Source organism: Mauremys mutica, chromosome 1, assembly GCF_020497125.1.
Source record: "Mauremys mutica isolate MM-2020 ecotype Southern chromosome 1, ASM2049712v1, whole genome shotgun sequence".
Lineage (NCBI taxonomy): Eukaryota > Metazoa > Chordata > Testudines > Geoemydidae > Mauremys > Mauremys mutica.
The window spans coordinates 354,499,040-354,522,832 of NC_059072.1; the positions used below are offsets into that span (position 1 = coordinate 354,499,040).

General features: G+C 45.3%; 1 protein-coding gene across 2 annotated transcripts in view; it reads right to left on the bottom strand.

Annotated features, from left to right (window-relative positions):
* Positions 1-11,732: 11,732 nt before the first annotated feature.
* POLD3 (DNA polymerase delta 3, accessory subunit) overlaps positions 11,733-23,793 on the bottom strand; it is a 45,061-nt gene continuing 33,000 nt past the window's right edge. For both annotated transcript variants that reach the window (XM_045022521.1, XM_045022522.1), the window contains exons 10-12: positions 22,773-22,867; positions 22,461-22,539; positions 11,733-13,444 (exon numbers count right to left, since the gene is read on the bottom strand). In XM_045022521.1, the coding sequence (XP_044878456.1) occupies positions 13,239-13,444; positions 22,461-22,539; positions 22,773-22,867 (380 nt within the window). In that variant the 3' untranslated portion in view covers positions 11,733-13,238. The remainder of the gene's footprint in view (positions 13,445-22,460; positions 22,540-22,772; positions 22,868-23,793) is intronic.

Sequence of the window (23,793 nt, forward strand, 5' to 3'; positions counted from 1 at the left end):
CCATTGGATCTACTGATACCTGCTTATAATTTTGCTTTTTAATTTTACTGATCATTGTACAACACAGCAAAAACAAAACAAAAAAACACACCCCAAAAAACACAAACCTGCGGCATTGAGCTTCCCAGCGTTGGGCTCTCACCGAGAGGCTAAAAATAGCAGCTGTAGATGTTCAATCCTTCCCCCCTCGCCAGGTCTCACTGATGGGGGTCTCTTTGTGCTGTGTAGATGCATGCATAGAGTTTAAAGCCAGACAGGATCATCCGATGATGTCGTCTGACCTGTATAGCACAATACACTAATAGCATCTGGTTTGTAAGACTCTGTGCAAAGTAAAATGTATCTTCACATGCAAAATCTAATGTTAATTTTTCAATCCCACTGCACAGCTAGGCAGGACATTCAAGAACAGAGTTTCCAACACAAGATTAACTCAGCTGCGCTGCACATCCATATACATTGAGAGATCCTCCACAGAAACTGATATGCATATGCAATGTGGACAAGAACTGAATTAGAAACATTAGGTCTCCTTCTGATCTCACTTTCAACAGCGTCCACTGAAGTAAATCCATTGTTTTCAAATGAGTTACCCCAGTGTAAATCAGGCGTATGTCAAATCAAAATTAAGCCACTTAGCCTTTTGAATTTCCCACCCATGTATGCCCAGTTTTTCTTCCCCCTACTAGTTCATTATGTAACCTTCCTGCCCGTCAGAGTTGGCAGCAACAAGGGCTGGGTTCAGTATCTAGGGGTTCCGTTTCAATAACACAATGCAAAACTGTCTTGAGTCCCCACTCAGTGACATACCACCCCCGTGGGCGACTCTATGAGGCAATACTTCCCCTCTCGGAAGCACGGAGTCTGAGTGTAGCAAAAGCCTTTAATAAAGGAGGGAAACATTGCGGCATTATGTTGGGGAAACACCACAAACAGGATTCATAACACAAATCATGAGCAAAAGACCCACCCCAAGTAAGTTTGGCAGTGTCCTTTTCCCAACAGTCACCCCACCCACAGTTTGTGACCTTTACCAGTGCAGTTCCCAGAGTTCAGAAGTTCCTCTGCAGAGTTTACCTCCCAGCCTGGTGGAAGTGGGAGGAAGTAAGGAAGGAGATGGGGGAGGGCATCTCACATGCTCCGCTGCTCGGGTTGATGGCTGATTGCCACGCCTCTCCATGGGGTTCTGCTGCAGTCTTCACCGCCAGCCGTGCCTCTCCGCTAGCCGTCCTGCTAGCCTCTCCGCTCCACCAGACGCCCTGCTAGATGCTCTGCTTGCCACGCCTCTCTGCTCTACTAGCCGTCCTGCTAGCCTCTCCGCTCCACCAGACGCCCTGCTAGATGCTCTGCTCGCCACGCCTCTCCGCTCTACCAGCCATCCTGCTAGCCACTGCGCTCCACCAGCCGCCCTGCTATCCACTGCGCTCCACCAGCCGCCTGTTATCCACTCCGCTCGCCACACCTGTCCATTGCTCTCCACTAGGCACTCACCAACTTGTCTTCAGCTCCCTCCACACACACACTTAACACAGCTCTCAGCAATCTCAGCTCTTTAGTGACTTCAGCTCTCAATTATTTTACCTGGTATTAGAGAAGCATCAGTACTAGTGCACCACTAGACCAAAGTAGGTTTAATACTTAGACTACACTACAGTGATTTTAGCTCTGTAGCATATAACAAGACTCCTAATTGAGTCAAAATGAGAGAGGCAGGGTAAAAGTGGTGTTTAGGGCCCTCAAAGGGAGCCCACACTACCAAGCACAAATACTTGTCTATGGCCTCTCTCAATTCACTAGGGTTTGGAACCTATGTCCGTTGCCTAATGAGGGCTGCATTGTTGAGGGTGAGTCCCTTCGTCATAAAACGCCAAGTACAGTTCTGTTGTCCTCGATTCACATAACCAGGATAACAACCCTCCAGCCCCAATAACAAAGAGACTGGGGATCCCACAGCAGCCAAAGTGACCGTTTGGGCAAGCAGTCCATCATGCTAGGCAGGGTGGGTGTGCCCATGCAAACAAGATCAGCCCCTGAAGTCCTTTTCCACAGCTCACCACCAGATGTCAGGGGAGAGCTCATTCCGACTCTGCTTACAATTACATTAGATTTTTTTTTCACAAGGATAAAGGAAAGGAGATGTCAAGGCTCTAAGAAGATGAACTTGCTGTTACAGGTCAGACCAATGGTCCATCTCATCAGATATCCTGTATCCAAGAGTGACCAGCACTAGCCACTTCAGAGAAAGTACATGTAACCCAACAGCAGTTATGGAGTAAACTACCTACCGGGAAAGTTTCTTCCTGACTCCCATGGTTAGTGATTGGCTCATGCCCTGAAGCATGAGGGTTTACATCCCTTCCAATGATTGTACTGTGTGTTTTAATTTTTGCAAATATGCCCAGTGAAATGGATGGATGGTTGAAATAAATAAAAGAAAGACGCTTTGGATCAATTTGTACCTTAAAGTGCCCCTTTTGATTTCCCACCCATTGCCACATGTGCACAAATTGAGTGAACTTTCTTTGGATCTGATCTAACACCTGTTGAGGTCAACAGAAGGGTTTCTGTTGGTTTGAATGGGCTTTGGATCAAGCCCCTTGGCTGGGCTTTGACCATTTCTGCTGCTACTTTACCCTCATCCAGAAATTGTAAAAATTAAACACCTTTGTTTCAAACGTTCTGTGCTCCCCCTACTGGCCCTGCAGCAGCAGCAGCGAGAAGTCTAACAACAGAAGCTGTGCTGGCCAATTCTAGTGGACAAAGATGAAGATTGTTCTGGCATCAGGGCGATCTAAGTGGAAGTTGTTGTTAAAATACGCAGCAGCTCAGCCAATTTCACATCCATTTCCAACTCTGGAAAACAAGCGGCAGCTGCTCAGTGAGAGAGGACAGGATGGGCAAATAGATCAAATGTTATTTCTGCAGCTCCAAGGCACTATTACAACCAATGAAGGGGAAAACAGAAATGACACAAAGGCCTTGAAAAGAGAAAGAGGGAGAGGGAGAGAGAGAGAGAGTGTGTTTGTGTGTGTGCGTGTAAAAGAGACACTTGTATTGAGGATCTGGCCGTAGTAAACAGTTCACTCTGGGAAACCCAGGGGTAGGGAGAACTTTGAGTTTTGACATGGTGAATTCCCTTCCTGTGAGCCACGGAGAAGAAGGGGGTTTTAAGGGGAGGCAAATATGTTTGCAAACCCCCACCAGAAAGAAAACTACCCAGTGGCTACCTCACACACAGCAGCTAACAAGGAGCTCAATATCTCAAATCACTCAACAACAGAGATCAGTATCATTGTCCCCATTTAAAGATGGGGAAACAGAGGCACAGCAAGGGCAAGTGACTCCCCAGGGTCACAGAGCAGGTCAGTGACATGAATTGAGAATAGAACCCAGTTTTCCTGACTCCTAGCCCAATGCCCTACCCATTAAGCCACACTGACACACCACTTCAATTCTTGTGTATTCATAAAATTTTATGAATTATTCACAAAACATTATTCATAAAATCTTAGCTAACCGGTTTATCTCCTCATTCAACCTTAACATCCCCCTGGAGCAAGGGTGGTTATACTTCTGATCATTGTCTCCTTAAAATATCTGGATTTATAAGCTTCCAGAAATGGCGATTTGTTGTTTGCAATCCTTTTGCTTTGCTTATGGTAGAACAAGATTTGAAAATGTCAAATAACGGCATCAAGCAACACAAATAAAAGTGTTACTGTAATTTGGTATCTTAGACGCATTCCACCTGGGTGATACAACCAAAGGAAGAATTGCTCACAACCTTTCTTAAAATACTTCAAAAATACCACAAGGATATTAATCAGCCTCTAAGGAGAAATACTTGTAACTCATCAAAAGCGAATCTAGTCCTTTTCAAATCAATGAAAGAATGAAACCTGCTCAGGTTACACTCACTTTCCCCCTTGGCATGAGATATGCTTCTCAAATTTCAGAAGTAATGGAATTCTACTAATCCTTGTGAGAATGGGTTCAAAACTGCTGATCTGCCTTCAGACCCAGTCATCAGAAACGCTTTGCCACATAACACGGCCACGTGTGCATGGAAAGGCTCGCTGCAGAGGTTACCAAAAGGGGAAAAGCTTGAGCCTTTTCTTGATCCTTGATCCTTTAGCAACGTCACCCACCCTTGTGCTGCTTCTTCACTTGTATGTAGCCATATCTAATACCCCCAGAAATAGTGTGAGTCTAGATGCCACAAGCACACAATTCACCAGTAAACAAAATGCTCATGCTCTCCATAGGTGTTGTCGCTTGCTAAGGAGGGTTGCTCCTGTTTGCTTCAAAAGAAGGCACTGATGACTGTTCAGTTTATGTTAGTAGTTGCCATGGCACACAGATAAATCTTGCATTGCACCCTAAAACTAGCCAGATCTGGTTCATCCTGACGTCCAGTAGCAGGGAGTTCCACAGTAGAGCGCTTGCCACCCACCATGCTTGGGTTATGGCTCATGGCAGTCTCACCTCAGGCTCTGTCAGCCACTGCATCCCCCGTCCCTGAGAGAGTAGTAGTCTCCAGGCCCTAGTCCATCGAAAGTTAGCACCAGATAGCACTGGATAGGGAACCAGTATAGAGAACAGTGCTGTGATGTGTTACTCTTGGTCTGTATGTCCCAATAAATGGGTGCTGTATGGTAGACCAGCTAATGGTACCATGTGCCCCTCACAGTCAGTCCCAGGTATATGGGAACAGCAATACGGCAATACACAAGGTACATCTAGTTCCAACAGTCACTAGAACCAGCTGTTTTAGAACAAGGTGCAAGGACCCCACAGCAGGTGGATGTGGGATAACCTGTCACCCACATTAGATTTAATCCTAGTTTCTAATAGCCAGAGATTTGTTGAAACTCTGAAGCATGAAGGTTAAGATCCCTTCCAATTTTTTTTAAAGCATTAACGATGATAATTCTGGATATGCATGTTACCAGATAAATGTCTAGCCCCTTTTTAGATTTGTTATATGTTTGGCTTCAATTACATCCTGTGGCAATGAATTCCCCAGTCTACTTATATGTTGCATGAAAAAGCATTTCCTTTTATCAGTTTGGTAGTGGTCACCTTGTAATTGAATTGAATGCCCCTTTGTTCATGTCTCTGAGGCAGACAATCCCAATGTTTTCCCTCTCTTCATGGGAGAGTTTTTCCAGACCTATGTTCATTCTTTGTTGCCCATCTCTGAACTTCTCTAGCTCTACAATATCCTTTTGAGACGGGGTGACAGGACTGCACAAAGTATCCAGATGAGGCCACGGCACTGATTTCTAGAAAGGCATTGTCATTCTCTGCATCATTCACCATCCTGTTCCAGAGACATTCCAGCATCTGGTTTGCTTTTTTGACATTGAGCCAAGGTCTTCATTGAGCTGTCCACAGCAATGCCCAGATCCCTTTCCCACATTAATATTGTTAATTTAGAACCCTGAAAGGTGTATCCGTAATCTGATTTACCCCTCCAACATGCTTTACTTTGTATTTATCAACAGCAAATTTTATTTACCATCATGTTGCCCCTCGCCTGGTTTGTTTAGGTCTCTCTGAAGGTCATCACAATCCTCTCTGCTCCCAACTTGTATCATCTGCTAGTTTTTCTACCACACTACTCACCCCCCACCCCAGATCATAAATAAATATATTAAACACCCCGGGATTTAGTACGGAGTCTTCAGGTGCTCACTGTTAACCTTCTGCCATGATGAAAATGGACCATTTAGTCCTATTTCTTGTTTTCTGTTCCTAGCCAGTTTTTGATCCATGACAACAATACTTTATCACATGCCCATGACGGTTTAGTTTCTTTAGCAGACTCTTGCAAGGGACCTTGTGCTAAATAAATCATCAGTGAGTTCTCCTTTCCCCACTACTTTATCAACATTCAAAGAATTCTAACAGACTAGCGAGACCAGGTTTTCTGTTTGCAGACACCACGGTGGCAGAATGTGTTGCAGTAGACAAGCCTGGAGATGAAGTTGTGAGGACCACCATGAAGGACCACAGTGCAGTCTCCTAATTAGCCTAATAAAGTAAAAGCCATTTCTGGTTACTGATATAAGATTGCCCAGGAACAGCAGTGGGTCCAAACAGATCCATGGCCACACACCCACCTTGGCAGGTCAGATACCTTCAATGGAAGGCGAGTCAACAGCTTCTGCCAGGTCCCTGAAACACTGCCCTCTTCCTACTATCCTTCAGTGTCCTATCTGTCCAGAAACAAGCTTTGCTGCTTCTTGATGATGCAGATAGCTCCTTACAGGGATAGACAGATACAGTCAGTGATAGTTTCATTCCCCAGGATGTTTTACATACACATTCCTTGGTGCACCAAGAGGGGACCCCAATCTGCTGGAAAGATCTCTGGGGCAGGGGCTGGTTTATTTGCATAAAGCAGCACACGCACACACTTAAGGTTCCATGTAAATATCCAATGGTAAATAATGGCTGCTCTCCAGCATACCAGACACCTCTGTGTTCTTGGGGAACCAGGGTGCAGTATCCAGCCCAACTCATGAAAGACTCCCCCTCCACCCCCCAGCCTCTGCTTAAACCAAAACCCATCAGAGGAAAAAACTTGCAGAGAGCAGTGAAGGGTGTTGGGAGACACACCTAGACCCCTCCTGACAAGGGTGACAAGATTAAGACATCCCCATTAGCATATAGAATGGAGAGCAGAGACAACTCCCCTAGCCTCATCTGCATGAAAGATGGAACAGGAAGACATCTCAATTTGCATATGGAATGGAGAACCAAGAACCACACTGAATTCTGGGACCAGAAAAAGCAGGGAAGCACTGCATCATGGGAATCTCTGCTCCAGATGCTAATGAACCTATGTCTGCACACACCCAGCTCAGCAATTATCAGACCAATTCTAGTAATGAATCCTTAATTGATATCCAAATAGTGAAACCGCCTAGTTGCATTGTGAGCTCCCTGGAAGAAAACACCACCCATAGCCAAGAGCGATCAGCTCCTTTTGTCTAGTCTAAAGAAAACCCTTGAGTTATCAGCCTTACCTATAAACAAATCTATTGTTCTCCCTTGAACAATTGTATTTTCTCTACAAAAATCCCTACTCACCCTCCAGTCAGGGTTCTGATGCTTAGATCCAAACTCTGCATCAGTTCCACTAGGACTCCATACTCTCCTGACTGATCGTGCTGGGGACTCTGCCTGTCTCCTGCCCTCAGGACCCTCAGCTACCAGCATCATCTGGGAACCCCGACCAGTTCAAGCTTCAGGGAGTGGTGAGATTCCCCTTCTCTCTCTCTCTCTCTTTTCATTTTTCCTTTCTACCTTAGGTATTAACCTTTAATACTGTAGGTTATGTTGGTTTAGGCTCCTTGTGTATTTATCACCAGTATTCAATAAATAAGTTGGTTGCTTCTCTCTCTTGCTGAACCTTACTCTTTTGTGTTTTTAGCTTCCCCCATTCACTCTACAGCAACGCTTCTTTTACCTAAGCTGAAGATCCCTGCAGTGCCCAAAATACTGTGGGGTTTGCTCATCCAGTAGGTTACTGCCAGTACAATTGTGTTGTGAAGGTGGGAATAGGGACGTGCTGAATCTGGGACACATAAGGGTAACAGCTTGAAAGTGCTGCTTGACCCAGTCCATGGAGCCCAGGGACATATAAGGGGTCAGTTTGACAGTGCTGATTGACCCGGTCCGTTCAGACTTGCTTTGTTAATGTATGTGTGGGTGGGTGGGTGTTCATCCGGTTCTAGGGCTGGAGAAACCCAGCCCTAGGGAACCTAGGTCCTGCAGGAGAGCTCCATTGGGAGGGGACTTGGAGAAGTAGAGCTCCATATGAACACACAAAGTGACACAAGCAGCACATTGACAGAATTACAGAATCCCCTTCCCCAGAAAAGTAACCCGAATAATGAGCATACCCCAAAGTAATGGGCAAATCTGGTAACACCAGATCCATATTAACATGTAACAGGTACAGACTGCAGTTCCATAGTGAGTGTTGTATTATCGAAGGCCTAAATTACAATGATCTGTAGAAAGAATTTTGAGTTTAAATGACCATAACTGGTCAGGAACTTGATTTTATGTCTCCTGCGAAAGACAACATCTCTAGCAGCGTGGACCCGCCTGCCTCCAATACCCTGTTGGGCATCAGTTCAACTGTGCCTCAGAGGGAAGGAATTTCACTTACGGCATAACCATCACAACTCCCCATAGAACCTAGGAGTTCCCGGAATATCTCCTGTCCACATAGTGACCCTGCTGAGCTTACAAGATATAAATGGATCCCAGCACAAGGGGTATAACTTGAGACCAGTGTCACAGGTTAGACTTCACTCTCAAGCTATTAAAAACTCTGCTCAGAAACACCCCATAGCTCATGCCCATGTGAGCAGACACAGAATTTGCCCAGTGATGATCTACTGGGGGCCAGTGCCATTACACCAGCTATCTCATGTAGAAAATAGGGTAAGGATTCCATTAGAATGACTCCCCTTCCCCTCAGTTCAGTAAGGTCAAAGCTCCTTGTGCCGCAGCAAAACTGGATTAGCACAGCAGATCCTCTTAATCCTCTCCAGAAACAACAAAAAGGCACCAATAAGATACATACAGCAAAGCTATTCATACAAGCAATTGTAACTTGAGCTTGTCTTATGTCAGCTACCCTTTGTCTGTCTTCACCTCTTGTTATAGTTGTGAGCCGAACTTCAATTCTCAGCCCCTGAGAACAGAAGCATGTCAGGTCTTTAATGTACCATGCACACGTAATCGCGCTCTAGGCAAAAATAATTTGGATGCTCCAGCTGAGTTCCCTGCATTTTTCATAGATATTTGATACTCAAAGGGACCACTGGCGGCATATGTATGAGCCATCTCCTTAGGATGTGGGTCCTTATGCACCAGACCGTCTATTGACTCCTTCATGATGATCCTGCAATTATAGGACAAGGTTATGTGTTTCAATAGGTATTGTTCTGTTAGATGTAAGGAGGAAAGTTGAAACCATGCAGCCAGCAAGAATTAAGCTAAGCTGTGAATTGGCTCTGGAAGCCACACAGAGCAAAGAAAGTAGAGGTTAAATTCTTTCTACCAAATTCCACCCTCATTCCATGTGGTCAGAAGTTCTCTCTCCAGCTTTACATAGTCATAATAAATAATAATAATAGACATCAGCAGAGGTTTTCCGCCTTATAAGTATTAATACTTACTGAAAGATCCAATTTGAAATGTCAGTGGCATAAAAAAAACCCCAAAACATTGCAAGCCTAGTTCATTCTAAACACAGAGAAAGATATTCAAGAGCATGTGTTGTTGAGGATGCCTGGGGCAAATGGTGGTTAGTGAAATTTCTTGGTCTGAGCTTTACAAAAAATTCCAAGAAAAGGATAAAAGCAAGAACAGCCAAGAAAGGGTCAGAATGGGGTCGAGAGAAAATACTATGCTAGTTAGTGTTAGGGGGCCACTGACTTCCATGGAGCTACACTGATTGACATCAGCTGAGGTTCCAGCCCATACACTGGTTTGCTAGTAAAGAAGGATGTGAAGACTAAGAACAAATACCCATTCCACAGTAGTCCTAATCTTTGAAGGTCCTGGATAGTCTTCAGCATTGAGGGAAGGGTGGGTCTAGGAAATTCACCAGTAGCTGGAACAAAGCAGCCTAATAGTCTGGAGAAGCACTTGTTCTGTTTGGTCTATCTGAAGGGTGAGAAGATGCGCTAGGTAAAACACTCTGAGGACTCTGGAGGGAAAAGCAATAGGACAAGATGTACATAGCAAAATCTCCCTGAGGTAATGTACCTTTGCTATGTATAGTGCTCATCACTGTAATAGCTAAGCATTGAGGGGCCTGATGTGCCATCACCAGGAAATCAATGGACCATAGAACTTCAGTTGGATATGCAAGTGAACTTCAGGATGGGGAGGGAACATTCATTTCTTTGATACAACTGGATTTATACTATTTGGGATACAGTTACCGGTTTTGGCAGAATCAAAGTGGCACATACTGCTTGCTTCCCCATGGACAGGGCTACTAAAGAGACTTGGCTATCAAATGAAGGAACAAGGACAGTGGAGCTGCAGAGTGGTGGAATTTAAAGCGCTTATGTGACAGATTGGACAATGGGACAAAACTGAATCCAGTGAGTTGATGCCCTGAAGGCCAAGCCACAGCTCCCATAATCTATTGCACACAAACACTAAGAGGAGCTCCAACTAAAACTGCTATTACACTTTGTAGGATCTCCTAACAGTAGAGGAAAAGAGGAGTCTACGAAAACACAGTACTGACGCACAGTACAGTGCTGGCAAATGCACGTTATCCACTCATGACCTTGTGGAGTGATTTTATTTCCTTATATGGGCCTGCTGTTCTCTGCACTCTCCTGTTCAATATCTAATGTTCTGCTGGCATCGCATTCCAGGAACAAAGATACAGAGAGAACAAAACAATTCCACATGCTCTTTTGGGGGAGCTAACACCACTCTGACCGTGGACTGGGATTGCTTAGAAATGACTGATTTCCATGCCAAGCATTGATGGATTTCACCGCAGACATTTATTTGAACAGGGCAGTGCAAGTTGATAAGAATGCTTCCCAGCTCCTCCCACAATCGCTTTCTTTTTCCAATGGCTATTACAGTCAGCAAAGGGCCTTTTTAACCAGTCCAAGGCAGCACGGAGTAATGAAAATGCTGACACTCATTCCAAACACAATCTGCTCTGCTTAATGATGCAGGAAGTTGTCAGAGGCATTTTTACAAGTTAGCTTACAAAGCAAAGGATATATATTTCCACCCTTCAAACAATCTGCAGTTTTTCAAGCCATCACTTAGCATGCGTGCGTTGTTTTTAAAACTACCTTCCGCCCTGAGGCAGCAAGATCTAGTGGTCAGAACAGGAGCCTGGCAGAGTGAGCTTCTTGATTTTTATTCCCAGATGTCTGAATGTGTAAACTGACTCCCTGAGCCTCAACTTCCTCATCTCTAAAATGGGGACAGTGACACCAACATGTGTAAAGTGCTTTCAGAGATCCCCAGAAAAGAGGCATCATGCAAGCACTGTGTATTATTATACCTAGAGACGCAGACTGTTAATGCAGGCTACATCCAGGGCAAACAATCTGAACACGGGAGTACAAAGAAAATCTTACTACCTATGGTATGTATATGGCTCTCATTATTTTAGTATTTGAGCCTCTTGCAATCTTTTCATGCATTTATCCTCTACACCCCTGGATGGCAAGAAGTGCTATTCCAGTTTTTACAGATGGGGAACTTGCCCACTGGCTCCTGGTTCCCCTATGTCCTAGGCTAGCACCTTAACCTCTGGACCACCAAGTAATCTGAGAACAATGTTTAGAGCAAAGGGCCAGAACCTATCATGATAACAGTCATGCCAGAATGTGCCCTTTTAATCTTTATAAATGACAAGCGAAACCAGCACCTTTGTCTCCTAACACAGCACCGCACTAAACAGATATAACTGGGATTTTAAAGCATTGTCTCAGAACCCCTTCTGGACTCCCAAATTGTTACCGGACCGGTTAACAGTTCCAGCTGTATTTTTAATATATGTATCCTTTGTTCTGTAAAGTCTTGGATTGCTTGTATATCTGGAAGTTTTGCCATGCAATTGAATACCATGAACCTGCTTTATTCAGATTTATACAAGCTATATGGGAAATCAGAAAGAAGCACAATGCTCCAAGAACAATCAGTAACACAAAAGAAGGTAAGTGTTTAAGGGGTTTTATTATTTAACATCACTTTTAGAATATACTTCCAGCTATGCCAAGAAAAATAGAAACATTGAAGTGGTATTTTTCTGGGAAAGATAGAAAAGTTCATTGTAAAGATTAAACCAAGGCTTTCCATCCTTTTCCAGTGGCGGCCCTCTACTTCCATTAAAACATGTCCCAAACATGCCGAACCTCACTCAGCTGTAGCACCATAGTGTAGATGTTCCCTAGCTCAACAGAAAGGGGTTTTCTGTCCATGTGCACAATCCACCATCCTGAACTGTGCTAGTTAGGTCGACTGAAGAATTTTCCCATCAACACAGCTGCATTTACACTGGGGATTAGGTCATCTTAACCACGGTGCCCCGGGGTGTGAATTTTTCACACCCCTGAGCAATGTAGCGAGGTCCATCTAAATTTTAGCTGCAGACGAGAGCTCAGACAACCAAAATCTCTAGTCACTTTTGACAATTTGGGCTCCAATACTTTGCACATCATCTTCACAGGCTGTTGGTTCCTTGGGACCAGTATTTTGCTATGGCACATTTCCTTAGACATTAGACTTTTTAAAAAACATCTGTACATGGTACATGCCCATTAGACTTTAAATAAATAAAAGCCAACAAAAGAGGAGTTGCATACTTCATGTCCCTAGCTACGATGCAGGCAGGTACACTGCCACTTTCATCAGGACAACCCACTCACATGCCCACCTTCGAGTCAATAATCACCCACTTGTAGAGCTGAGCACACAGTTCCTTTCCCAGTGGCCGGTCGGGCTTGGGCCTTCCCCCAGGTTCACTATATCCAACTGCGTGGGAAGCCTTAATGATGTTTTTGCAAAGAGTGACAGAGCACAAGCAGTGTCATGGTCTATAATTAGGCATCCAAGCACTTTACAGGGGAGGTACTTAAGGAAGAAATGGTTGAGAGAATTTTATATGTGGTACTTTGTCCAACAAAGATTATAAAGGCAGAGAGAAAACTATTTACCAGTCTTGGGGGAGAAATCAAATTCATTTCAGACAGTTATAGCTGCAGCAGATGTTCATTATTTGTATGTGTGCCTGTTACAGTACAGGTTTTAACCAACCTGAACGTTTAAACAAACAAGACAAAAAAAAATTCAAATGATCCCACTAAAAGGATTAGCTTCTTATTCCGTCCATCTACTCCTGGAACAGGCCTTAGTACCAGACAGGTCGAAGGCCATGCTTAAAAATTTAAAATATCATGTAAACGAGTTAACTGATCTCCAGGTGTTCCTCTAGCGCTTCCTCCCAGCTGCAGCTTTCTATATGGCCTAGCACAGAAACAGAAGTACAGGATAATAGATACAATTAAGTTTTCTGATGCAAAACCTGGTGCGGAGAGCTTACTTCCACAGTAAGGGAGATATTTCCCACCATGGAGCCCATCTGTTGTTCTCCTCCAAAGCCAAAAGCTACTGAGAGGAGTGACATTTCCAAGCTGCCCAGGGATTGTGGGGAGAGATTCATCTCATTTCTTCTGGAAGAAGCCCATGATGGAGACTTGTTTGTTGGCTTTGCTGGCTGTGGCTGTACCTTTCTTCAGGCCCTTCCGATCTTCCTTGGGTTCTTTCCTCACAGCTGCCGTGGACTGATTGTGTGCAGCTGGCAGCTTGGACTTGATGAATTCCTCTTCACTATCTGTACAGGATTCGCTCTCGTAAACCTTTTCAGTTACTGGAAAGAGAATGTGGCAGGAGTGGTTAAGCCTTTGCTCGTAACAGCTGCAACCAACCAAGCAGTATATTCAGGGAATCAGTGAGGATGTATGAGAGGCTCACAAAACAAGGACAGTTTAAATTAATAGCATCCTGGCTCTGCAGTTTTCAGGTATGCAAGTGGGACAATTTGGAGAATCTGCCTCGGTTCAATGTATGAATCTGCCTCGATTTGGGGAGGGAGATAGCTCAGTGGTTTGAGCATTGGCCTGCTAAACCCAGGGTTGTGAGTTCAATCCTTGAGCGGGCCATTTGGGGAACTGGGGTAAAAATCTGGGGACTGGTCCTGCTTTGAGCAGGGGGTTGGACTAGATGACCTCCTGAGGGCCCTTCCAACCCTATGATTCTATGAATTCTGGTTGATGCTACAAAGCTTTTATAAAATTGCTGCATCAGGGAATGCCTCTGTGTGGATGTGGAATGTACCAGTTGCTGACACAGATGGCAATATGTACCCTCCTACCAAACCAGAGACAATGGAGAGGAGTTAAGATTAACATGTGCTCTGGACCAAACAGTAGGGCATGGGAAGTAGGAGAAGCTACTTCTTCCAATTTGTCTAAATAGAGAAATACCCAGACAGGGCAAAGAGACAGGTGACAAAGCAGGGGTTAAAAAAAAAAAAAAAAAAAGACTCAGGATGAGACAGGAGGACAGGAGAGTCTGGGCAGGAGACTGGAGGAGGCAGGTGGGTTTTGGAAGCATCAACTTTAACCAGGGACCAGCCACGGTCAGAGAAAAGACTGTGATTCAGAACAGAAGTCACAAGATGCAGAGAAGGATCCTGGACACCCCAGAGGATTCTGCCCAAGCCAAAAGAACTCTCTGGAGTGGGGAGGAGCCTGAGGCAGGGAAACGCATATAGGCACATTTGTTATTTTGTACAGGTCCTGTGTATGAGGTAAACCGTAAACGAGAAGCAGGGCCGGCTTTAGGAAGTGCGGGGCCCAATTCGAACAGTTTCGACGGGGCCCCGGCAGGGATGACTTTATTAAAAAAAAAACCATGTTAAAAACACATGGGGCTTGTACTCACCGGGTGGTGCTCCAAGTCTTCGGCGGCAGGTCCTTCACTCGCTCCAGGTCTTTGGTGGCACTGAAGGACCTGCCGCCAAAGTGCCGCTGAAGACCCAGAGCGAGCGAAGGACCCGCCGCCAAAGTGCCGCTGAAGACCCAAAGCGCCGCCAGGTGAGTAAAAATTAAAAAGGTGCCTCTAGCCAGGGAAGGGATTCTCACTGGGTGCAGGGCCCTCTTAGGCACGGGGCCTGATTCAGGGGAATTGGTGGAATAGGCCTAAAGCCGGCCCTGACTAGAAGTCTCACACGTTTGGTGGTATTCTGGGGAACATGCAAGAGCTGCTGGGGAGGCTTGGGGGAGATGACTCGGGTTTCAAAGTCCAGTCACCTAAGTCCTGGAGTCTACACTGCCAAAAAGGGAGTCAGGCACAAGATCTGCCCCTGGAGCGTGTGCTTAGAGACCCAAAGCCAAGCTACACTCTACCTAGCCCCAGCGAATTAAAGGCACGTGGGATTCAGCATTTGGATCCCCTCACAGCAGTCTGGTGAGTGTCAAATGCCAGCAAGGCAGAGGCCCAAAACAAAAGAACTAGCTGGGATAGCTCCCATTGACACAGTAACAATACCTAGCTCGTATGCGGCACTCTTCACCCACTGGTCTCAAAACACTGAGAGGCAGCAAGTATCATTGTCCTCATTTTACATATGGGGAAACGGAGGCCAGAGGTGGAATGACTTGTCCAAGTTCTCTCAGCAGATCACAGAGCTGGGAATAAAACTCAGGTCTCCTGAGTCCCAGCCCAGTGCTCTTATCAACTGGGCTAGACTGCCTCCCTTCACTTTTAAGATGAACGGAGTGAGGCTACATAGTGAAAGATGGCAGATTAACAGCCATGGAGAATTATGTCCTCTCTTCTACTCAGGGCCTTACGCAGTGCCCATCCCCTTGGTATCTGAGAGCATAGTAAGCCATAGAGTGGGGCTCCCCACCCAAGTGCTTCAGCCCTGTTGGGTGAGACTGCCTTCCTGGCAGCGGCGCCAACTTTCTCCGGTGCCAGTGAGTGCCCCCACCGCCTCTTTCCCCGCCCCAACTCCACCTCATCCCCAAATTCCCCGCCCTAACTCCACCCCCTCCCTGCCCCGATTGGATCCCTTCCCCAAATCCCCGCCTCTTCCCCCAGCGTGCAGTGTTTCCCCTCCTCCCCCCTCCCTCCCTGCCCCGCAAATGAGCTGTGTCACGGCACAAGGGCTGGGAGGGAGGAGCAGGACGAGGCGGCGCACTCGCGGCAGAGGCGAGTTGGAGCAGGGGGGCAGGGCGGGGCCACACGGAGCTGCCGGTGGCTGCTCAGCACCCACCAATTTTTTTCTATGGGTGCTCTGGCCCCGGAGCACCCACGGAGTCGGCGCCTATGCTTCCTGGGTGAGAGGGCAGTTCAGTTGCCAAATCTTCTCACTACATGGACTCTACAACATGGAGGGTGCCAAGTACACTGAAGATTTTTGCAACAAGGACAATTGTCTGCTAGGGACTAGATTGTGGACACCAATTCATTTCACATAGAACACGCAGCAGCCATCAGACAATAGCGGCTTTCAGTAACTGCTGACCAGGACTGAATCTGAGCCGTTACCCTGGTATGGAAAAGTTCAACAGCCCAATCCGAATCCCACCCACTCTCACAACAGCATTGCTAGGGCAACTGTTTCCACCAATGCTTACAAAAAGCATGATACACAGATGGTCTGATTTTCCAAGCTCCTAAGTGTGACACTGCACCCCATATTCTTCACAGTGATATGATATGATTAGGACATAATCATAATGCAAAATAAGTCCTGTGCAGCATCATTGAAAAGGTTATGGTTTGTTGAATATGATTATCCTATTTGTACGCATGCATCATTTTTGTATCTGAAGTTATGAATATTTACTATGTATCTGTATTTCCAATGCAGTTACACCTGGGTAACGCCCACTAGACAAGATGGTTTCATTCTAGACAGTGCTTGGGAAGGACCTATTCAGGGTAATGGACCATTAGAAAAACAATAGGCCTTATCTCTCACCTGGGAAGCCTTCCTGAGGATGCTACAGACTCGTAACTTGGGCGCAGAAGGCTGTTGCATATTCCTCTCCACATCGAGGAAGGGGGCAAATTTTATGAACTTACACTGTACAGTTCTCTGTGCAGCGCAAGATGGTATACTCCAGAGGGGGTAAACCCAAAATTATATGTGCCTGAGGAGCTGGTTGTTGCCCTAGCTGTCGCCTTCATATGCAGGGCCTGGTCAAAGTGCCTGCACTTAACTACAACTGGGTGTGTCCCTACCTGTATGTATGCTGGTGAAAGTGCAGGCTGAAGCCTGGAGGGCTTTGCAGCTTGTCACAGCAGTACAGTGTAAGAGGGAGCCTAGGCTGGTGGGTCGTGGGGGGGCTCAGTGGTACCCCAGTTCCAGGTGGCACCCTGGGGAGAACCAATCATACTGAGTGCCTGAAGATCCACTGACTGTTGTGATGATGTCTGTATGTACACCTAGATAGAGAGAACTTGGTCCTTCTCAAATTCAGATGAAGAGCTCGTTCTTTTTACAAAACACCTCTCTGAAAGTTATTACAAGCTAGGGAGAGACACACATTAAACATAGGTGGTTGCTTCTTTCTATAGAGGTTTCAAAGCAGTACCGGAAAGGGTTCATTTAGTAACCAAACAATCATTGAACCCAGATGAGTATTACTTACTGGGATTTCCCCCCTTTCACTGCCGTCACAGTGTTTAACGATCATAGAATCTCAGGATTGGAAGGGACCTCAGGAGGTCATATAGTCCCACCCCCCTACTCAAAGCAGGACCAATCCCCAACTAAATCATCCCAGCCAGGGCTTTGTCAAGCCTGACCTTAAAAACCTCTAAGGAAGGAGATTCCACCACCTCCCTAGGTAACCCATTCCAGTGCTTCACCACCCTCCTAGTGAAAAAGTTGTTCCTAATATCCAACCTAAACCTCCCCCTCTGCAACTTGAGACCATTACTCCTTGTTCTGTCATCTGGTACCACTGAGAACAGTCTAGATCCATCCTCTTTGGAACCCCCTTTCAGGTAGTTGAAAGCAGCTATCAAATCCCCCCTCATTCTTCTCTTCTGCAGACTAAACAATCCCAGTTCCCTCAGCCTCTCCTCATAAGTCATGTGCTCCAGCCCTCTAATCATTTTTGTTGCCCTCCGCTGGACTCCTTCCAATTTTTCCACATCCTTCTTGTAGTTTGGAGCCCAGAACTGGACACAGTACTCCAGATGAGGCCTCATCAATGTTGAATACAAGGGAATGATCATGTCCCTTGATCTGCTGGCAATGCCCCTACTTATACAGCCCAAAATGCCGTTAGCCTTCTTGGCAACAAGGGCACACTGTTGACTCATATCCAGATTCTTGCCCACTGTAACCCCACTGTTTCTGCAGAACTGCTGCCTAACCATTCGGTCCCTAGTCTGTAGCCGTGCATGGGATTCTTCCATCTTAAGTGCAGGACTCTGCACTTGTCCTTGTTGAACCTCATCAGGTTTCTTTTGGCCCAATCCTCCAATTTGTCTAGGTCCCTCTGTATCCTATTCCTATCCTCCAGCGTATCTACCACTCCTCCCAGTTTAGTGTCATCTGCAAACTTGCTGAGGGTGCAGTCCACGCTATCCTCCAGATCATTAATGAAGATATTGGACAAAACCGACCCCAGGACTGACCCTTGGGGCACTCCGCTTGATACCGGCTGCCAACTAGACATGGAGCCATTTATCACTACCCATTGAGCCCGACGAGCTAGCCAGCTTTCTATCCACCTTATAGTCCATTCATCCAGCCCATATTTCTTTAACTTGTTGACGAGAATACTGTGGGAGACGGTATAAAAAGCTTTGCTAAAGTCAAGGAATAACACAACCACTGCTTTCCCTTCATCCACAGAGCCAGTTATCTCCTCATAGAAGGCAATTAGGTTAGTCAGGCCTGATTTGCCCTTGATGAATCCATGCTGACTGTTCCTGATCACTTTCCTATCCTCTAAGTGCTTCAGAGTTGATTCCTTGAGGACCTGCTCCATGATTTTTCCAGGGACTGAGGTGAGGTTGGCTGGCCTGTAGTTCCCCGGATCCTTCTCCTTCCCTTTTTTAAAGATGGGCACTACATTAGCCTTTTCCAAGTCATCATGGACCTCCCCCGATCGCCATGAATTTTCAAAGATAATGGCCAATGGCTCTGCCATCACATCCGCCAACTCCTTTAGCACCCTCAGATGCAGCGCATTCAGCCCCATGGACTTGTGCTCGTCTAGCTTTTCTAAGCAGTCCTGAACCACTTCTGTCTCCACAGAGGGCTGGTCACCTCCTCCCCATATTGTGCTGCCCAGTGCAGTAGACTGGGAGCTGACCTTGTTCGTGAAGACAGAGGCAAGAAAAGCATTGAGTACATTAGCTTTTTCCACATCCTCTGTCACTAGATTGCCTCCCTCATTCAGTAAGAGGCCCACACTTTCCTTGACTTTCTTCTTGTTGTTAACATACCTGAAGAAACCCTTCTTGTTATTCTTAACGTCTCTTGCTAGCTGCAACTCCAAGTGTGATTTGGCCTTCCTGATTTCACTCCTGCATGGCTGAGCAATATTTTTATACTCCTCCCTGGTCATTTGTCCAATCTTCCATTTCTTGTAAACTTCTTTTTTGTGTTTAAGATCAGAAAGGATTTCACTGTTAAGCCAAGCTGGTCACCTGCCATATTTACTATTCTTTCTACACATCGGGATGGTTTGTTCCAGCAACCTCAATAAGGATTCTTTAAAATACAGCCAGCTCTCCTGGAGGGTTTAGCTCTCTAAAACAATGCTTACTAAAATGGATCTGTAGTCAACTCCACTGATAGCAACCATCAACATCCACAAGTAAACACTGATCCACCAGCTTCCAATGCAGCATTCTGGTATGTTTCTAGTAAACCATTTTCTTTTTTTAGCAACTCTTTTTTCTCTTTTGCAGGTGTCTGAACTTCACTGCTGGAAAATTGGCTTTTAGTTGCACCAACTAAATCAAATGAGGTCTTCTACACAATCCGGAGAAACCATTTAGCACCAGTCCCTGTGGTACTAAACCCTGCTCCTCTGCGTGATTAGTCAGTCAAATAGGGATTCTAAACACAAGCCAGTTTCTCTTTATAATCAATTAGCTTTTCAGCAAGCAGCCTAAAGAGGCCGTTACTCCTGGCTGACTCACTCCCCACCTTTGCTCTTAGCATGAATTATCCTCAGCGGTTAAACTATCCTATCTGTGGGCAATCATTTATTGAGGGTTTCCATTAGGCCCAAGCTGTAAGAGACTGTCTGTACGATAGAGAATCTAGCATTTAGCTGAATGTTTTTCTTTGCTAAGTTGTCTTGCGTTTTTGTAGTAGCCAGTGCACATTTCAAATGCTGCTTTTCCATGGTAAACAGGGACTGAAACACTCTCTCAGGCCTGGACCAGTCCCAATACCTGGAGGAGTTTACTAAATCTGAAAGCGTCTCACTGTGACGTTAGCAACCAATCTCATAAGAAGCAGTTAACTAACACTTGGTCCACATACAGTTTTTGAACTAGTAACACTCTCTTGGTTAGGGGCGTGATTATTAATCAACAAAAGAAGTTATAGTAGTAATAACCCTTCGTGTGGACACAGTTATAATGGTGTCCAGGTATCTTATACCAGTATGAGCGACTCTCCTTCCTTTCAGGGATGCAGGTCTCATATACACAGGAAAAAGTTATTTTTTTTGTATAACTTAAGGTGTGAATTTAAACCAGTATAGTTATACCAAAATAGACCACCATGTAGACATTCTTATTCCAGCATAAAAGTGCCTTTATTCAGTTTAGCTTGTGTCACTTGGAAAGGTGTTTAAGCTAAACCTAAAATAAAGCCATTGGAGTAAGAGTGTCCCCATGGGGGATTAGAACTGTATAACTACAGCATACACCTGTTAAAACATTCCCCATGAAGCCAAGCCCTGAACTACACGAGCAGAAGTACCTTTATAACAGTATAACTGCATCCACACTGGGGTGGTCACGGTGGTGGGAGCGGGTTGTAGAACTTCAGCTATGTCAGCATGGTTAAAAAACTGCACAACATTTGTCATTAGACAAGCCTTTAGATTAAGGACCTGATCCTAAGAGACGGTGAGCACCCACAATTCCCACTGACTTCAATTAGGTGCTGCGGGTGCTTAGCACCTCTCAGGGATAGGCCCTAGAGTATTTGATTTGCTTTACAATCACCAGTTTCTAGCTGTAGTAGATCTTGGGAAAGTGGCACTAAAATCATGGAGACACTCAAGGGAGGGTATATAGCAGGATGATATTCAGAACAATGAGATCTTGGCTCTGATCTAGGCAGCTTTAACCCATTTTAAAAAGGTGAAAATCCCATAATTCAAATGATACAAATATTTTATATCAGCCCAGGAGGTTTGCAAGACTTTAGGATTATCAGGACTACATGGGGCAGGGGGAAAAATGGGATGAAATGGGGACACAGAAAGTTCTGGACCACAGACTGGTGCAAATTTTTGGTACATAAAGTAGTATTTCCTTCTTACCCAATTCTTCAGCATCACAGCCCCATCTGACCCTCTCCTTGCTACTCTGAGCCTTTTCCAAGTGCACCACAAGGGCCTCATTTTCCCCTCCATAAAACTGTAGTGGATATTAATTTGTAAACCAAAGGTCTGCCTATTTCACAAGAGACCATTTAAACCCATGGTCCAGTGGGGGAAAAAAGGCAAGCTTCCCAGTACTGGCACATTTGGAAAAGGCTGAATAGAAAAAGGAATGCAGAATTCTTTGCTGGAAATAAAAGCTTTAATGTTCATTATGGCGAGCTCTGGATGCAGACCTTATTAAAACACTAGCTGTGGAGCAAGGTTCTCATTTTCCTTCCAAAAGCCTTAACAGTCCTATCTGGAGTCAGGAGGGCAAAACACCCCATCATGCAAACGCAACGGGCAATTCTTAACAAATCTGTTTCCCTCTGACAAAAACCTAGTACTAGAGCCTTTAGCTACTATTAAAACCAGTTACTTTCCTGCTGGCTTTAGCTTTCTTTAAAGTAGATAAATAACACACAGGACCTGATCCCTCTCCTGGAATAAGCCGAGCTCCCTGGATTCCATTCAAATCAACAGGGGTTGAGGACACTCAGTATCTTGTAGAATCAGGCACACATTGTGCTTAGTATAAATAATGCTTCTGCCAGTTTTTCAAATTTAAAGAACTTTATAAACGTTACCTAAATCTTACAACACTCTTGCCAGGTAGGGAAATAGGTGCCTTGCTCAAAAATCACCGAATGAATCTGTATAAGAGCTGGGTTAGAATTTAAACATTCCAGATCTGTGCTCAGACCTACTTCCTCCCAAGGGCTAGAGAACACAGGACTGCTAGGAACAAAGGATTTGCTTTTTAGAGTTTTAAATCCCAAACATGCTGCTTGTTGCTCTTACCCAGTTTATTTGGGGTATTCCACATTATATTGAGGGCCAGAAGCATTGGTATAATCCAGCTGCTCTGGAGCATTCTATCTGCTTTGTGTCACCAATTAATCTGAGGCATTTTTTTTTTTTAAGGTATACATTTTTGAAAAGAAGGGAAAGTGCTAGTGCTGGTTATAATGGTAGGAAAGAGGGAACAAAAGAAAATATTCAAAAAGTTCTCGATTTGAGAGTGAGACAGTCAATGACAACTCCACTCCACCCTCCTCTGACAGAGGGACAGAGTGCAGGAAAGTGGGGTTGGAATCCTCAGAGCTCAAGAAAAGAAGAATAAAGTGACACTGTGGGCCCCTTCCCTGGATAGGTTTGGTCTGTAAAACTTGCAAAAAACCCAGTGACTCTTCAGTAAAGTGAGCCCTACTTGTGGGTGCGGGAGAGAGCTGCTATTCTTACCCATGCAGCCTTCACTATCCACAAACGTTTTGGATTTCAGCACACGCTTCCGTTTCCGCTTCTTCCCTCCTGTCGAAGCCTGCAGGGCATCACAAGGGACCAAGCGTTAAGGCAGGGTGCGTGTACAGAGCTTCTATGGGCATGATCACCAAGAGCCAAATGTCCGTCTCATTATCAAAGTCAGGTCTGACAACCCATCCTCCCTCCCCCAGCACACCCTACAGTCCTGCTTCTGCAAACACCCTGGATTTCCCCACTTGATCGAGACAAAACCATGTATAAATGCAAGTTATCACCATAATGTGCCTTTACCTCAGTGGTTGCTGGTTCTAGTTCAATCTTCAGTGCAGGCTCTGGAGAAGGCAAGGGGGGTTTAGCTTCTTGAGGTGTGGGAGATACTGAGACATCTGCCAAAAGAAAAAGCTGGACATAGTGATGGCATTTGGGACAGTGCCCCCGTATTGGCTTGCACCATTTCCCGTGGCATTTGTTAAGTACATTTAGCCCTTGCCTGTAAAGTTGCTGTCTTATTAAAGTCAGGGAAAGATGTTCCAAGTTGCATGCCTAAAGTCAGGCATCAGAATCCATGTTTAGGCCCCAAGTGACTGGCTAAATTGTCAAAGGTGCTGCAGACCCCCAGTTCTCAATGGCTGGAATGGAGGAGGTGCGTGCTCAGCACCTTTAAAAAAAAAAATCAGGCACAAACTTAAGGCCCCTGCCATTGGAATATTTTAGCATCAGTTACCAGCTATATATTTCAATCACTGACAGACCCTCACAGTGGGAGGCAAAGCAATTTCTGCTAGAGGGACTTAGGAGACTCTAAATTCCCAACTCAGTGAGCAACCTTCACTAAATCACTCAATTTCTGTCTCTACCCATGGGTAAAATGGATGTGACACTTACCTCACAAGGGTACTATGAATCTCAAACAATGTATATACGTGCTAAAATTTTTGATTAAAGGAACTATTATGGGCAAGTTACTATCATTTGATCTAAAGGGCTCACCGAAGGACATCCCTCTCCCCACTGTCCCATTATAATGGCTAGGTAAGAATTATTTCATCTGTTGGTACAATCTTTCCAGCGTTTATATTATTCAGTAGATGGGTGGGGAGGACCTAGCAGTGGCGCAAGCTTCAAATTGCAAATGGAACAAAACCTGATGCTGTGCTACCTTCTGGAGTCTGTGGAGAGCAGCAGCAGCACTGGCGCTTCCCATAACTTTGCCAGACGGAAGCCAACAAGGTTTGTAGTCGTGTAAGAAATCTGGGTTCAATCCCCCCTGGGTTTGGCAGAGGGAGAGAGGTGTGAAGGGGTCGTGTGTTCA